Genomic DNA, 16,061 nt, shown 5'->3' with positions numbered 1-16,061 from the left:
ACTTGAAAGGGTCCAGAGAAGAGCGACTAAAATGGTTAAGGGGTTGGAGGAGTTGCCATACAGTGAGAGATTAGAGAAGCTGGGCCTCTTCTTCCTTGAAAAGAGGAGACTGAGAGGGAACATGATCAAAACGTTCAAGATAATGAAGGGAATAGACTTAGTAGATATAGACAGGTTGTTCACTCTCTCCAAGATGGCGAGAATGAGAGGGCACTCTCTAAAGTTAAAAGGGGATAGATTCCGCACAAACGTAAGGAAGTTCTTCTTCATCCAGAGAGTGATAGAGAACTGGAATGCTCTTCCGGAATCTGTTATAAGGGAAAACACTCTCCAGGGATTCAAGACAAGGTTGGACAAGTTCCTGCTGAATCAGAACGAACGCAAGTAGGGCTGGTCTCGGTTAGGGCTCTAGTCTTTGACCTGGGGGCCGCCGCATGAACGGACTGCTGGGTGTGATGGCCTGATCCAGCAGCAGCTTTTCTAATGTTCTTATGATTCTTCCCTTTGAAAACTTTCAAGGGAAAGTGTCATAGAGATTTGTACCTGCTTTTCTTCCTCTGAAGTTAACACCATCGAGCTTACCCGAATAAATTGCTTTTGAAAGTTATTCTCTTAGATAGTTGGGATTAAAATCTAGTCATTTTAATCTTTCCAGTAATGCCTACATTTTGTTTTTAATGAAAAAACTGAACTCACTATTTTAAAAGCAAAAACAAGTGTTCAAAACATGGGTGTTTCATGAATGAAATTCCAACACCAATTCAACAAAACCAACCTTTTATGAGTTGCAGCCTCCAATTCAAATATATCAAATTCCCAGTTTTCTTCATTTTCCATTGCTTGTGCTATGCGTGGTGGGATGTCAGTAAGGGAGACTGAAGACATTAAATGACTTGGAATAGGATGAGCTTCTGTTAAATCAGAAACATTGAAAAATAAAAATTAAACTTTTATAGCTTTTTGCAAAACATAGCTAATTTTTCCTCACCAGAGGCAGTCAGAACTCTGCAAAATAAGAACTTACGTTTTGATGAAAACATATATTCATTGCCTGATAATCTTCGCAAACCATCCTGTTTAAGAAAAAAAACAGAAAATATTTATTACACATATTTTTTTCAGTTTAAAATTGCTAACTTTAGTGTATAGTACTCTCCCGATATTCGCGGGGGTTCATCCTAAGGCCTAATTGGCCCAGGTGCCTACGAGCCTGGGCCAATCATACCTTAGGGTTAGTGGGGATGGGCGGACCCACTTTGCCTAAGGCCTGATTGGTCCAGGCTTCTAGAGCCTGGGCCAATCAGGCCTTAGACTTAGCGGGGATGGGCCGGGAAGGGGCGGGTCCATCTCATTTCGACGAGGCGGGTCTGTCGGCTGGACGGCAGCAAGACCCGTCCAGCCGACCAACATTTAAAGGTTAGTTGGGGGGAGGTTAGTAGGGGGGGAAATTAGGGGAGTCATGGGGGGGGAGGTCGTTAGCATGGGGGGGCCAGAGGGGATCCGGCTTTCCGGCAGGAGGGGTTGGGCGCCCTCCTGCCGGCGATTGTGAGTTTGGGGGGGCGGCGTTCCGGCAGGAGGGGTTCGGCACCCTCCTGCCGGCGATCGGACAGGTGGCCGCTATACTTATCAAGTTTCAAGTTTAATAAAATTTGATGGTTCGCCTATTAAATCTAAGCGAATTGCCGCGATAAGTGTAGCGTCTGCATCTAATCTAACCCTATTCTCTAACCGGCGTCTGTAACATGGACGCCGGTTATAGAATCGGGGTTAGTGTAGGCCCGATTCTGTATAGGACACCTCTCCCGGGTGTCCTATACAGAATCAGGGCCTAAGGGTTCACATGCTGATCATTAGCGTGTGGCAATACAGATGCATTAACTAATTAGCGCAGTAATGCTCCCTTCCCCCCCACCCTCAGAAAAACTAAAACATCTTTTTTTAGTGTGTTGTTTGTGAGCGCACAGTTGGAACTTAACATGAGATGCCTCAGTGCGTCTTACGGTAAGCCTTTTATGTTATGGTAAGCATAGGTGAGTGTTTACCGCAGCTTAGTAAAAGAAGGCTTTAGGGAGAAGGACTTTTGATTATTGCTGCTTTTTGATGCACATTGTGCTGTGTAGTCTTGCTTCTTCCATCAGCAAAATCAGCAAAAAGCATCAAGTGAAAGGGCTCAAGAAGTTTCCTCTAGAAACTGCTCAAGAAGTTTCCTCTAGAAACTGCCACCCTCAAAACAGGCAGACTTGTTGGCTTTTCCCGATCACTAAAAGCCCCTTTTTTTCTGGAATAGCCAAGTGATAAAAACATAAAACATAGAATATGATGGCAGAAGAGGGCCGGTGGCCCAACAAATCTGCCCACTTAAGAACCCTCCCTCCCTGGTGTACCCCTCTCATTCATGCATAACTTTGTAGCACCCCCACCTGTTTGTCCCATCGACTTTTGATATCAAGTACGCTACTGGCCTCAACCACCTGGCGTGAAAGTTTATTCCATCGATCAATCACCCGTTCGGTGAAGAAGTATTTCCTGGTGTCACCATGAAATCTTCCCCCCTTAAGTTTTAGCGGATGCCCTCTTGTCGCCGTGGGACCCGTAAGAAAAAAGATTTCTTCCTCCACCTCAATTCGACCCGTGATGTATTTGAATGTTTCTATCATGTCCCCCCTTTCTCTGCGCTCCTTGAGAGAATATAAGCGCAGTCTGGTCAGACGTTCTTCATATGGGATGTCTTTAAGTCCTGAGACCATCCTAGTGGCCATTCTCTGGATCGACTCCATTCTCTTCACATCCTTTTGATAATGTGGCCTCCAAAACTGGACACAGTACTCCAGGTGAGGTCTCACCATAGATCTGTATAATGTTGGTGAATCAATCGCTTGGCTACTCTGCATGGGGTTTTAGCTAATTTGCATGGCCAAATCAGAAATGGGCGATCGAGGGGGAAAAACACACGGTGGGCCGTTTTGTGTACTGTGTCAGTAAAAGCAATCGTTGCTAAAGTTGTGAAAACATGTTTAGTGACTATCGCTGACTTTAGTTTATCTAGCACAGGGGTGTCAAGTCCCTCCTTGAGGGCCACAATCCAGTCGGGTTTTCAGGATTTCTCCAATGAATATGCACGAGATCTATTAGCATACAATGAAAGCACTGCATACAAATAGATCTCTTGCATATTCATTGTGGAAATCCTAAAAACCCAACTGGATTGTGGCCCTCGAGGTGGGACTTTGACACCCCTGATCTAGCTCTAAGTCAGCAACAGACTGTATATCTGCTAGAGACTGAGACACAAAGAGTGATGTCATCAAACTAGTGGTTCAGTCTCCATCTGCTGGCAGGGGAAGGTAAACCCACATACACAGACTAGACTGGAGGGACGAGGAGGAAAACTGTTTAAGTAATATTTAAACATTTGCAACTAAATAGTTAAAATACAGTCCAAAAATACAAAGACAGTGGTGGCAACCAATGTGGAAAACAAAATGGAGAACAGCTGCAGGGTATTCACAGTGCGAGACGTTCTACATATACACAAGTGAATGCTATTAACCTTCACTAGAAAGTTCTGGAAATATATCCCATGATCATTTACTAGTTGAATTACTTGTAAGACAAACTTGCACATGTTGTAGACAAGGAAAAAGAAATGCAAGTGAACAGTTACCTAATGCATAAAACCAGGTGAAAATGAATAAATAAGTTTCTTGGAGGAGCTGTTTCAGCCTCAATAAGTTTATTTGTCCTGACCTCTTATATAGCTAGAAGTTCTATTCCGTATGAGAAAATGGCTGCACTTTTAATTGTCAAGCATGTTTGCAAAACATTTTGTGACCATGAGTAGATGAAGAATGCTATGTAAATATAAAACGAGGTTTACTTACTGACATCAGACCTCCGACAAGGTCACTTGTATGCGGATCTTCATCCTTTGTCCCAAGCTGTGGAGAGTATAGCTCAGTGGTTCTCAGGATCTCCAGCACTCGGTCTAAGGCTTCTGCAACAGGCATCGGGCTGTTTTCTTGTGCAGCATTTATAATATTTATTACCTACATTAAAATAGATAGTTTCAGAAATCATACTGAGTCCTGAAAGTAAGGGAAATAATTTTTTAAAAATCATCATAGACTCAGATGTTTCATTTCTAGGACAGGAATTTACAAAATACATGATAAAAATCATGTCAGTCTTCATATTTAACACTATAAAACCCAAGTAAAAGGCTGGCCTGTTGGCTTTGTAGTAATTGTGAATGAAAGCTTGCCCCCCTTCCCTTTTGTTATTCTTTCCTGAAAGCGGTTTACAATCAGGCACTCATCTGGTCATCTAGTATTCTGTAAAAGAAAGTGGATGCCTACGTTCCTTTTTAGGTGCGACATACTCTGTTATAGAATTACGCCCAATGTGGATTAAGCATACTGTGTATCTCACAGTACCATTTCTCTATTGGTAAAAGTTACTGGGTGGGGTAAGGAGGAGTGATTCATGGGCGAGGAAAGGAGAAGTAATTGCTTCATTGCATCTCTGCTCCTCTATTCTGCTGTTGATACTAAAAAAAGAAATTGACCGAAGAGGTATTGAGACATGAACATTTGAGGACCAGAATCCACTTGGTCAGATGCATCTGATGAGTGAACTCTGGTCCTTGATATTGTAAGAGACTATCCCTTAATTTTGATATCAATAAATTAGTTAGCATATAAGGTGTCAGTTTTGTTACAACAAACTAACACCGCTATCCCTTTCAAAGATTCTAAAAAGGGGAACCCCATAGCTAGATACATTGTGCCAGGAAATTTCACTAAGCTAGTATCAGTTTACATTCCTCAGTTGTCCGATTAGTTCTCTGCACTACAACTGTGTTGAAAGTTTCAAGATTTTGAATCAAACATCACTTGTGACGAGGGAAAAACCTTCATATCTGACTAGACAAGCTGCCTTGAATTCTGAGCAGTATATTTCCAGGCTGCTGTGAAAACTCACTTTTAAACCCTATATTTAGGGCCTGTATACATCATTTTCTAAATTTAACAGTCAGCTTTAAGAATGACACCTTTGAAATAGATAGACAAATATTAACGTAGGACAGTTTTATACAGACATACTGTACGGTAAGTTGCCACATTCATTAGCACTGCTTGATACCAAAGTGTACCATTAGTGTACACACTGACTAGAAAGTAAGGTTACTTTGGCTAAAATGAAAATAATTTTACTAGACCTTGGTTATAGGTGCTTCAATAGTCATAGAATGTATCCTGGCCATTGAGGAGTGTCGTCTTTGTGAGCTACCTGCAGAAAAACCAGAATTGGGTAATATAGTAAGACTTCAAGAAACAGTGCCAGAAACTTCAGTTTAGTACCACACACCTCAAGGGGTCCTTTTATGAAAATGGTTCTACAAGTAAGGCTCACTTACATGCAGAAAAAGCAAAGGTTCTTACCTCTAGCAGATGGGCTCCGAGGACAGCAGGACAATTATTCTCACACATGGGTGATGTCATCCACAGAGAATGATGTCACCCATATGTGAGCCTATGGCTTGCTTGTCCTTGGAGAAGGTCTTTTACAAAATTGCATGACTGCAAGTATACATATAAAGTACACACACGGAAAGCGTGCTCCTCTCTTTACACAATAGGTACATAAGCATTTCCAGGGGTGCGATTTGGGCAGGTGGAAGTAGGATGCGTACATTTTATAAACTAGGTTGACTACATGTACATTTTTTATCCCTGTTTCAGAACAGTTATAAATTTGTGGATCAGCATCTGGACTGGATCTGGATGCCCATTTTATAAAGGCACATATTCACCTGAAGTTCAAGTTCAAGTTCACGTTTATTTGATAAATCGCCTATATAAAAAAATATTCTAAGCGATGCACAATTTAAAACAACTTATGAGGGAACAATCAATCTTAAAACAATCTTAAAACAATTTTAACAAAGTTTAAAAACATTAGATTAAAAGACAAACGAAATCAAAACAAATAAGGTTTCTTCATAAATATAATTTAGGGACAAACAGGATACACAAAGGGGAAGGGGAAAAAGTTACAATTATCTTAGTCTAGTAAAAAACATAAAAGGGGTAAAAACACAAAAGGGGGAGGAGAGAAAAAAAAATTAAAAATAAAAAGTTGGTTTGAAAAAATGATCATAGCCTTGGAAGATTAGTTAGAAAACGCATCATTATATAGAAATGTTTTTAAAAGTTTTTTAAAAGTGATAAGATCTTTTTCTTTTCTAATAAAGAGAGGCAGAGTGTTCCAAGTTTGAGGAGCTAAAACAGAATAGCCTAATGGTTAGAGCAGTGAGCTGACGTAAGGAAACCAGTGTTCAAATCCCACTGAGGCTCCTTGAGATCTTGAGAAAGTCACTAAACTCTCCATTACAAACCTAGACTGTGAGCCCTCTGGGGACAGACAATTAACTTCTGTAGCAAAAGGTAGTTCACCTTGAGATATAACCGGAAAAGGCACATGCTAAATCCCTTTTCCTATATTGCCTTTACAAAATAGTCACAGTTTGGACTTTTTACATAGGCATCCTGTTATAAAATCAATTTTAAGTTTCCAACAGCTGAAACTAGACATGCATACATCCGTACCAAGCTTGACGTCCATATTTTTAAACCAGGTACATATTGTTTGCAAATTCTTCAGCTTAACACATTAACTTCTCCCCTTTTACAAACCGCACAAGAGGTTTTTAGCGCTGGACGGCATGCTGAATGCTCTGCACTCCTCCGCCGCTCATAGGAACTCTATAACTGTTAGAGCAGCGCAGAGCATTAAGTGCGCTGGCCGGCACTGAGCTGATTGGTAAAAGAGGGAGGGGGGTAAGATAAAACTTATTTTAGATCAAGAATATTGTACATTTTGAGAAAATACATAGCAAGAAAATAAACTGCTCTAGTTTTAAAAAGCCTCGGTGCGTATGGTTCATGGATCATGTTTAATGAAGAACACATGAGTTGTGCTACTGATTTAATGTCTCATATCCTATTAACATTGCAAAGATTACTTCAATGACATGCTGTGTTAATCTAAGGATGACATTTCATCAATTTGACTCCACTAAATACATGAGCTGCATGAGTCATGGTGGCAATCAGTCTACAGAATTATGGAGACAAATGTGAAGTGAGCAAACGATGCACAAAATCCAACAGTGATCCACTTAACACTACGGTTTGCTCTGCATTCTGGTTCTGTCACTTGAAAGAGATTTGTATTCTGTTCAACAGAAAAGTACACATGTATTGGTCAAAAAGTAACACCGACTGCAAATCATTCTCTATATCTGTGAATCCAGGATGTTTCCTCTTAAGCACTACAATACAGGCTATATGGCATCTGAACCGAACAGGAACCTGGTAGGCTAAAAGATATGGCAAGTGACAGTAGTCAAAATTTTAAAGAAATACTTTATGAAGGCCCCACCGACTGGCACCACAAAGAAAAAAAAAGCTTCTAATAACAATGAAAGAAATTCAACAAGTCACAGTTATTACTCCCATCTAAGTAAATCTCACTTGGTTTTACTGGATCACTAAGAATAATTGTCCTGCTGTCCTCGGAGAATGCTCATAAGCTTAAGTTAGCACTAGGAAGTGGGTATCGTCAGTACTCATCAATCCAATAACACGGTAGCGGCTGCCACGCAGCAAACGTTCCGATGCCCATTAAATTCCTATGGGCATTAGAGAGATTACCTATAATTTCTGGCCGAATACATATAAGCAATAAAATTACTGATTTTTATAAATATTTAAAACATTTACACCCCCTCCACACACACACACCTCTTTTATCAAGTAGTGCTAGAGGTTTTTAGAATGGGCCAGCGAGGTAAGTGCTCCAATGCTCATAGGAACTTAAGGAGTGTCAGAGCTTGGGCTAAAACTCAAGGAGTGCCAGCTCAGCCTACAACCCTCTAGCACAACTTGATAAAAGGAGACCTTAGAAATGAATTTGTTACTGGACTGATGAGAATTTAGTACTGGGCGACTGCTCTAATAACTAAAGGCAGTTTAACCTGATCATTTTAGTGAATAGACGCCACCGCCAACTGCAGGAAAGTTGTAAAGCTGCTATTTCTGCAGCGTTATTGAATGTTTCTTATTCATCAGGTGCCACCTTTGACTGCAAGGAAGTTGTGAAACCGTTTCTGCCCCTGAAGAAGGATCGAAACGGAGCTCTGTTGGGCAGTTACCTCGATTCACACTAGAGAATGACACGGTGGTTGTTACCCGCGGCTAGCCGCGGGTAACCCGCCAAAACAGTGTCCAAAAAAAAAAGGTCACCGCCGGTACACTATAGGGGGCGGAGACAACAGCAGAATGGCGCGAGTCAGTCAGCGATGAACAGAAGACAACATGGCCGCTGGAACTTGGAAGACGAGTCGATGGTTAATAACGGTAATGAAGGAGGGGTGCTTTTACCCACAGGGACAAAGCTTTTCACCATTCTTGTGGGTGGTGAAAAGTTTTGTTCCCGTGTCTGCAGTGACTCGGGCTGTAGCGTCTTTGTGGCCCGCAAGCAAACCGCGGCCCATTACGGCTTCCCGTGTCATTCTCTAATGTACTGTTCTCATTTATTAGTTAATTCTACTTACCATCGCTCCCTCTTGACGTAGTAGATCTAACATCTAATGAACCTTTCCTCCTGTCTTTATGTCTGCAAGTCTGAATATCTGTGACAGGAATAAAATTACAGCAAATTTTAACAGGAAATTAATTGAATTCTAGTATACATAAAGAAAAGCACTAGTTACAGGGATAATTAAATCTGTATACATGGAATTTTAGGCACTTTCAAAAATCCACACATATCTAATGATGAGCAAACAACTAGTGACAGTATTTAGATACATGGCAACATTTAACTAAAGGTAAAACCAGAAATTGAAAAATCATAATGGCAAAGATAAAAAGAAAATTTCCCACTTTTACTCTGATTAACACCAACAAAAAAGATTATTTATGCAAACACAAAGCCTGAAATTCAAGCAAAATTGGCAAACTCCCTGCTTTGGTGCAAGAACCCTCACCCTGAAAACTGCCATGGTTACAAAGTATGACTGTTCAAGAATAGTCTAACTCTGACCACCTTTTTAACGTTCTCCCTTACTCATTAGATACTCAGACCCTCAGAAATGCTTATTAATCCCTGAAATCAGACCACTTAAGCTAAGGGCTCCTTTTATCAAGCCGCGCTAGCGGGGTTAGCGCGTGCGACTTTTCATCACGCGCTAACCCCTGCGCGGCTGAAAAACTACCGCCTGCTCAAGAGGAGGTGGTAGCGGCTAGCACGGCTTGATAAAAGGAGCCCTAAGTATTAAAGCTTTGAAAATATTGGATAGATTGAATAATAGAATTGCATCTAACTACAAAGATATTTAAATGACCCAGTGAGGACTGAATGCATAAAGCCAGATACTATAAAATAACATTTGAGTATCATGGTGGCATTTCTGAGGGTCTGAGTATCTAATGACTATAAGAGGTGGTCAACGTTAGACAATTCTTGAACAGTCAATGTCTATGATAGACTCTCTCAGAACAATTTATATGTGCTGATCTACTAATGGTTCCAAAGTACACATGATCTTTTGCAACCGCTTCTCGAAGATTTTTACATGCAGAAAAATTATATGCATAGATATGAAAATGCCAGCTGCATGCACCCTCTTCCTCCTCTTAACCTAAACATGCATTTGGGAACAACTCCTCTCAAAGCAGCTAAGTATACATGCATTGTGGAGCAATGTACGGACAGATAGCAACTATGGGTTAATACTTAGGTCTCTAGCGGTTTAACATGTGTAATAGCACAGAATCCTCCTCCAGCACCAGAGTTCAAATGTGTCAATCCTCTTTCTGTCTTGTTTCTGTTATGTCCAGCTTTCAAATCAGTAATTGACCACTGAGAAAATGAGTGCATGGACCAGTTTGAACTTCATTTTGACTGTTATTTCTTGCCTTTAAACAACTTGTCAAGAGCCTTCATTATAGAGCAACTGATTGCTATTCTGTAGAGTATTTCTTCACTGCTAGTTGCATCCTTGTTTACCAAAGAGCCCAAAGGATTAAAACTTTTTACAACTTCTATTCTATCGCCTTCAAACTCATTTTCCCTATTCATAATCTTTATTTTGTTTATATTAAGTTCTAGTCCCATGTTATGACTTTTGGCTTTAATTTTTCTTAACAGATACAACATGACTTCTTTACTACTGGCAATGAGCGTTGTGTGTTTATATTTCGACCACCTACTTTAAAACCAACACACTGTTCTTCCAGATTAAACAAATAGGCAACAAAATGCATCTTTGCCTTACACCACATTTTATTGGGAACCAATCAATGTTACCATATTCAGTTCTCACTGCAGCTTCTTGATTTTCACAGAGGCTCTTTATCAACTGGATTATGTTTTGCTATTCCCATTTGCACTAGAGTTCTTCATAGTAACATAGTTTATCATGATCCACACAGTCAAAAGCTTTGCTATAAATCAATGAAGCAAAAGTATACAGGCTTTTGATATTCTTTACTCTTCTCCAATATCCATCTAATATTGGCAATAATGTCTCTAGTTCCTTGACCTTTTCTGAAACCAGTCTGAACTTCAGGTAGTTCTTGCTCAACGTATGATTGTAACCTTAATTGTATTATTTTCAGCAATATTTTGCAGGCATGCAATCTTTTGCATCACCTTTCTTCGGTATAGGTATAAAAAGTGATCTCCAATCGGTTGGCCAAATTTTTTCCTTCCAAAACTGTTGACACAGTTGAGTGAGAGCCAAGACCAACTACCCCCTGCCTCGAATGTCCCCCTCCTCCTTTTACCGCCACATAGATGACTGACTAGGCAGGGCAGGGGGTTGTTTGTGGCAGGAGAGAATCGGCATCTCTCCCACTGCAGGGGAGGGGGAGGGGTGTTGGTTGGTTGGTTGGCAGCAGGAGAGATTGAACATCTCTCCTGCTGTTGTTGTGGTTCGGGGATTTTTCTGCGTGTGCGCCCATCGCTATCACCAGCAATGGGCACATGCAAATTTAGCAAGTCTTCGCTATTCTCCACCAATCTCATTTACATAAGCGCTTTTTGGAGAATGACTTACTTTTTTAAATTCGCTATCAGAATGGGCTGCAATAGCAGACCGTCGCTTTTTAATGCGTTTTTTTTAGAAGCTAGGCCTGAGTCTTTAATTAATTCAATTGGAATGCCATTGATGCCAGATGACTTGTTTGACAATGCTTCAATTACTACTTTAACCTCCTCTTTTAAAATTTCTGCTTCTTCTTCAGCATCCGTGTCCATTTCAATTTCCCCAATGTTTGCCACATTCCTTTCTTTGTATAATTTTTCCATATATTCTTTCCATCTCTTTTTAATGTTTTCTGGATAGTTCATTATCATTCTATTGACATCTTAAAGCATTCTCAATTGAGATTGGAATGTTTGCCTCAATCTCTTAACATCCTGATAAACCAATCTGGTTTTTAACCGTATACATGCTCCAATTCAATTTTCTGACATATATCCTTAAAATATCGTTCCTTATCTTGCCGAGCTTGATGTTGAAACACTTGATTCAATTGCAATACAGTTTCCCTATCACCAGAAAGCTTTGTTTGTTCTCTTTGTTCTGCTACTTTCCTAGTTTCTTCTGATATCCAAGGCGATTTCTTGGCTTCTTTCCTCTTCTGGATTGTTTTCCAGCTTCGTTACTAATGGTTTTGATGTCATTCTATAATTATTCAGGCTATTTCCGGTATCAAGAATGGCAAATCTGTTTAATTTTATCCAATAATCTTGTGGAATATTTTCAATATCGAATTTTGGTTTACTTCTAATGATCTTCTACTTACGGAGCTTTACCTCGATCTTATATGTTAAAAGCTTGTGGTCACTTCCAAAATCAGCTCCTGGTTTAGTTCATGCTGCCAAAATTGCAGATTTCCATCTCTGTCCTATGTAGATCGATTTGATTTCGATACATGCCGTTCACAGAGGTCTGTGTGTACTGGCGACATTTATGATACAAACTGTTGAGTGGTGACATGAACTTTTAACGGGACTCAGCTAAGTACACTTTATTGATGGACATAATTTTTCAATGAAATCTTTTATGTGAGCACACTGCACTTTCACGGTTTTGATGTATATTTTTGTTTTTGGGAGTTTATTTAGTCTTTATTTCTCCTTCTTTCAGTTGGTTTGAATGTTTGTTCAAGACTTACACAGTATTTTGGATTAATTAATTTCACAAGATTGGACTACATGATGTATGGGGCAATTCTTATTTAGACTTGTTGTCTGGTGCTGGTCATCTATGAGTTACTGCCTGGGCCCACATTTCACTCTCACACAGTGAGTTGTGTCCATACTGGTGTCCATTATATTGACTTTTTCCAATATTAAGTAAAGTCCAAACATTCTCACCAAAGGCAACAAGGGTGTTAGCCAATTACGTTTTGGGTACTGGGTTTGATATTATTAGCAACAAGATTGTCTTTAGGGTTTTAGTTTTATAGCTTTTTCAGATTATCTGCAGCATTTCCTTGTATTCGGTGATTGTTTGTGACTTTGGGTGCAGCCTATGATAGGCTTCCAACATTGGGCAAATGTCATTGTGAAGTCATTAATAAGCTGGTACCCCATTTTTAACCATTCCCTCTAACTGTGTCCATGGCATCTGTTCCTCTGTTTAGATTGTAAGCCCCTTCAAGCAGGGACTGTCTCCTTCGTGACTCTGTACAGTGCTGCATACGTCTGGTAGCACTATAGAAATAATTAATAGTAGTAGTAGTTTTTGGATGGTAATGCTAAAAACTCTGTAACTTTGCCATTGTGGGTGTTTCTTTTTCCCTCCCCTTTTCCCTCCCTCTTCTCCTTCTCTTTTCTGTGGTGCTGATTGTGTTGAGTGCTGGCACTGTATGATTGGTTGGTTCGTGTATGATGTCACCTGTGGATCTGTTTTAGCCGGTGTGCTCTCCCTCCCGGGCACCCCGCCCTCCAGCCTTCCTCTCTGCTTGTGTTCTGTTGGAGGCCAGGTTCCTGAAGAAGGGCTCCTCCCGAAACCAGCGCGGTTTGAACCTCTCCTCCTGGCGCGGTTTTTTCCGTTTGTGTGACAGTTTTGGATAAGTATTGTTTCTTTTGGACATGTTTTTCACTTTTTGGTATGGTTTTTGACTTTGTTTGTGATTTTGCGTGAGTTTTTTGAGGGGGTTTGGCTGGCAGGGTTTGTGTGGGGGTCGCTCAGGTTGCTTGTGTTGAGTTTCATTTACTCACTTTGATTGTTGATTGGTTTGATTTCTGCACACACAGGGCGCTCGATGATGGTGTGCGGGTGGAGGCTTATGGCCTTGGCCCAGAAGTGAAGTGTCGGAGCTGTGCTCCTATCACTGAGGGTTCACACTGAGAGCGCCCTATAACATCATATAATGTGACATGTTCTTTGACATATTACACTATATTTGGTTTGCAAGTTGTGAGCCAAGTTAGGCACTTTGAGCTTCCCCCTCACAGACCTTGATGTGACTTGGTTGCCTTCCTTGTTTTTTCTTGATGAGTTCTCACAAGACTGCAGGAGGAACTCACAGCAGCCATTTTGTATCGTGTTGCACGGAGGAGCATATGAATATCCCTCCTGTTCTGCGCTTCACCGCTAGATCACCAGGCTTTAAAAGTAAGGTGTGACCCCGAGAGGCGGGGTCATTTAGAGACTCGCGAACAACCAAAGTTGCGAATCCTAAACCTGCAAATATGGAGGGGGTACTTCCTCTCCACTTATATTTCAAAACTGCATAGGATACAAACATTTTGTGACAAACACATCAGTATCTCACCTGTTTGAGATTCAGCTTGAACACGTTCACATGTTTTGTCTACCTAAAAATAAATAGAAGAAAAGCAATTAGTCAACTCTCTTATTTACAGGTATAAAGATTTGCATTTAATCTCACCCGGTGGAACGGTCATCCTTTTGCCTACCTTATTATTGTCACTGGATGGCCTACTAACTGACACATAGTGTCTAATCTTTCTGCAAAAGAAAACAGTATCATTACTATATCAAGTTTACAATATACCTCTAGGAAAACATTACAGATACAGATAGACAAGTTAAACTTGCCCATGTAAATAACTTGCAACAAATGACAAATTCTGTTATTAAAATAAGAGATTAGAACCTAGATCCCAGTTCAAGCTTGTGGGACATCTGAAGATCTAAAACTGGGAGCTGTGCAGCATGCCTGAATGCGAGCCTCTAGAGCAGGGGTGTCCAACATGCGGCCCTGTGAAGTATTTTGTGCGACCCCGGTCAAGGGCGATGCAATGTTTTCCTCTGCTGCCCCTGGGTGTTTACCACCTTGCCGGCTCCCTCCTCTGTCTTGCTGCAGCGTTTGCGCGGCCCCAGAAACATTTTTTTCAGCCAATGCGGCCCAGGGAAGCCAAAAGGTTGGACACCCCTGCTCTAGAGGAAGGCTCTGTATCAGCGCTGAAAAGGATATACAGCTTCAGAACAAAGGGGGAGGGGAGGTATTTGGAAACTGCATGAATGGGGAAGGAAAGGGGAGATACACTTCTCCCTCCGTTTTCGCGGTTTCAGCAATCGTGGTATTGATTATTCACGGTTTTTAGCTTGCTGGCTCCTCCTCCCAAATTACATCAGCTTGCATAGAGAAATGGCTGATTCCAAGCGTTTACAGAGAAAAAACAACTGATTCCCAGCATTTTCTTCACCGTGTTTTGCCTCTCCTTCAGGAACAGGCCAGGTCTCCCACCATGTTATTCGCAGTTTCACCATATTCACGATGGTTTTTAATAGAAAACAGCGAATAACATATGAAAAAGTTATTTGTGGTTTTTCTGTATTCGAGGGGCTGTTAATCCCCTATCACAGCGAATACGGAGGGAGAAGTGTATATTCTTGCAGCTGCTGTGGTAGGAGTGGATGGGAGATAGTGGAACCTTCATGAGTGGAAAGGGAGAAGGAATTCTATACCTACAGTAGGAAATGGGGAGACAACCGGGGGGGGGGGGGGGTGGTATGTTGGAATCTGTGCTTATTCAACTGCACAATTTTTAAGAATCATTTTGTATTTGTAAACATACAGGAAAGTGTTATATTTATTAATACTTACCCTCCCTGTCCAAAGATAGGAGTTATCTTCACATTTTGTTGTATACTATCTCCATTTTTGTTTCTGGCATTATAAATTCCTTCCCATTCCTAAAAAATTGAAATTTTCATATAAGAGGTATTTTTAAAATACTGCAAATATATATTCTAATATTCTGAATATGCTTCATAGTGAACAGTTTATTAGTCATATGTAACAGAAAGACAAGGAATTCTAAACCAAGGTTAAGGGAAGTTGCTTACCTGTAACAGGGTTCTCCAAACAGCAGGATATGTCATACATGGATGCCATCATTTCATGAAGTCCAAGTCAGCAAAAAGTAAGCAAAAAAGTCTAAGAATTGTCCTGAGTGGTGCACTATTCATGTGCAGTGATTCCTGTTCACATCATCATGTGAGACCACCTCAGTTCCATACACACCTAGTCTTCCAGGGAAGCTAAGTTCTCAGAGAGGTGGTTGGAATTGAAATAGACTGATTTCCAGGAGTCCTCACATAAGGAATCCCTAGCTACAGAATGCCTTTAACAAAAAGGGGACAATGGGGGTAAAGAATGCCAACAGGCAATAAACAAGATATTTTTCCTGGCAAAAGGCATTTTCAGTTTGTTTGGGTTTTTTTTTTAATTTCTTTATTCATTTTTGCATATTACAACAAGTGTATCAGAAAAAGTCATATGATCTTATAAATACACACTTGATTTTCCTTCATGTAATACTTTAAGTACAACATATCATTCTTATATTCATATTCTATAATATCTTGAATATTATGTAATAATATGTAAAGCAATTATAATTAAAATAGAAAACCCTCCCAATCCCTCCCCACCCGTTTCAGAAAATCCAACCTAATACATCAAAAATACTAATTAATTCATACATATTATGAGATGAATAAAATAATA

General features: G+C 40.4%; 1 protein-coding gene across 4 annotated transcripts in view; it reads right to left on the bottom strand.

Moving 5' to 3' along the window:
- The window catches only part of PDE8A (phosphodiesterase 8A), a 237,476-nt gene that overhangs the window by 37,111 nt on the left and 184,304 nt on the right, over positions 1-16,061 (bottom strand). For all 4 annotated transcript variants that reach the window (XM_033920337.1, XM_033920336.1, XM_033920333.1 and 1 more), the window contains 8 exons: positions 15,156-15,244; positions 14,002-14,053; positions 13,857-13,899; positions 8,618-8,695; positions 5,219-5,289; positions 3,882-4,046; positions 1,025-1,073; positions 776-911 (listed from right to left, as the gene is read on the bottom strand). In XM_033920337.1, the coding sequence (XP_033776228.1) occupies positions 776-911; positions 1,025-1,073; positions 3,882-4,046; positions 5,219-5,289; positions 8,618-8,695; positions 13,857-13,899; positions 14,002-14,053; positions 15,156-15,244 (683 nt within the window). The remainder of the gene's footprint in view (positions 1-775; positions 912-1,024; positions 1,074-3,881; positions 4,047-5,218; positions 5,290-8,617; positions 8,696-13,856; positions 13,900-14,001; positions 14,054-15,155; positions 15,245-16,061) is intronic.

The sequence above is a fragment of the Geotrypetes seraphini genome, chromosome 14, assembly GCF_902459505.1.
Source record: "Geotrypetes seraphini chromosome 14, aGeoSer1.1, whole genome shotgun sequence".
NCBI classification, from domain to species: domain Eukaryota; kingdom Metazoa; phylum Chordata; class Amphibia; order Gymnophiona; family Dermophiidae; genus Geotrypetes; species Geotrypetes seraphini.
This window is presented reverse-complemented; position numbering and strand designations above follow the sequence as displayed.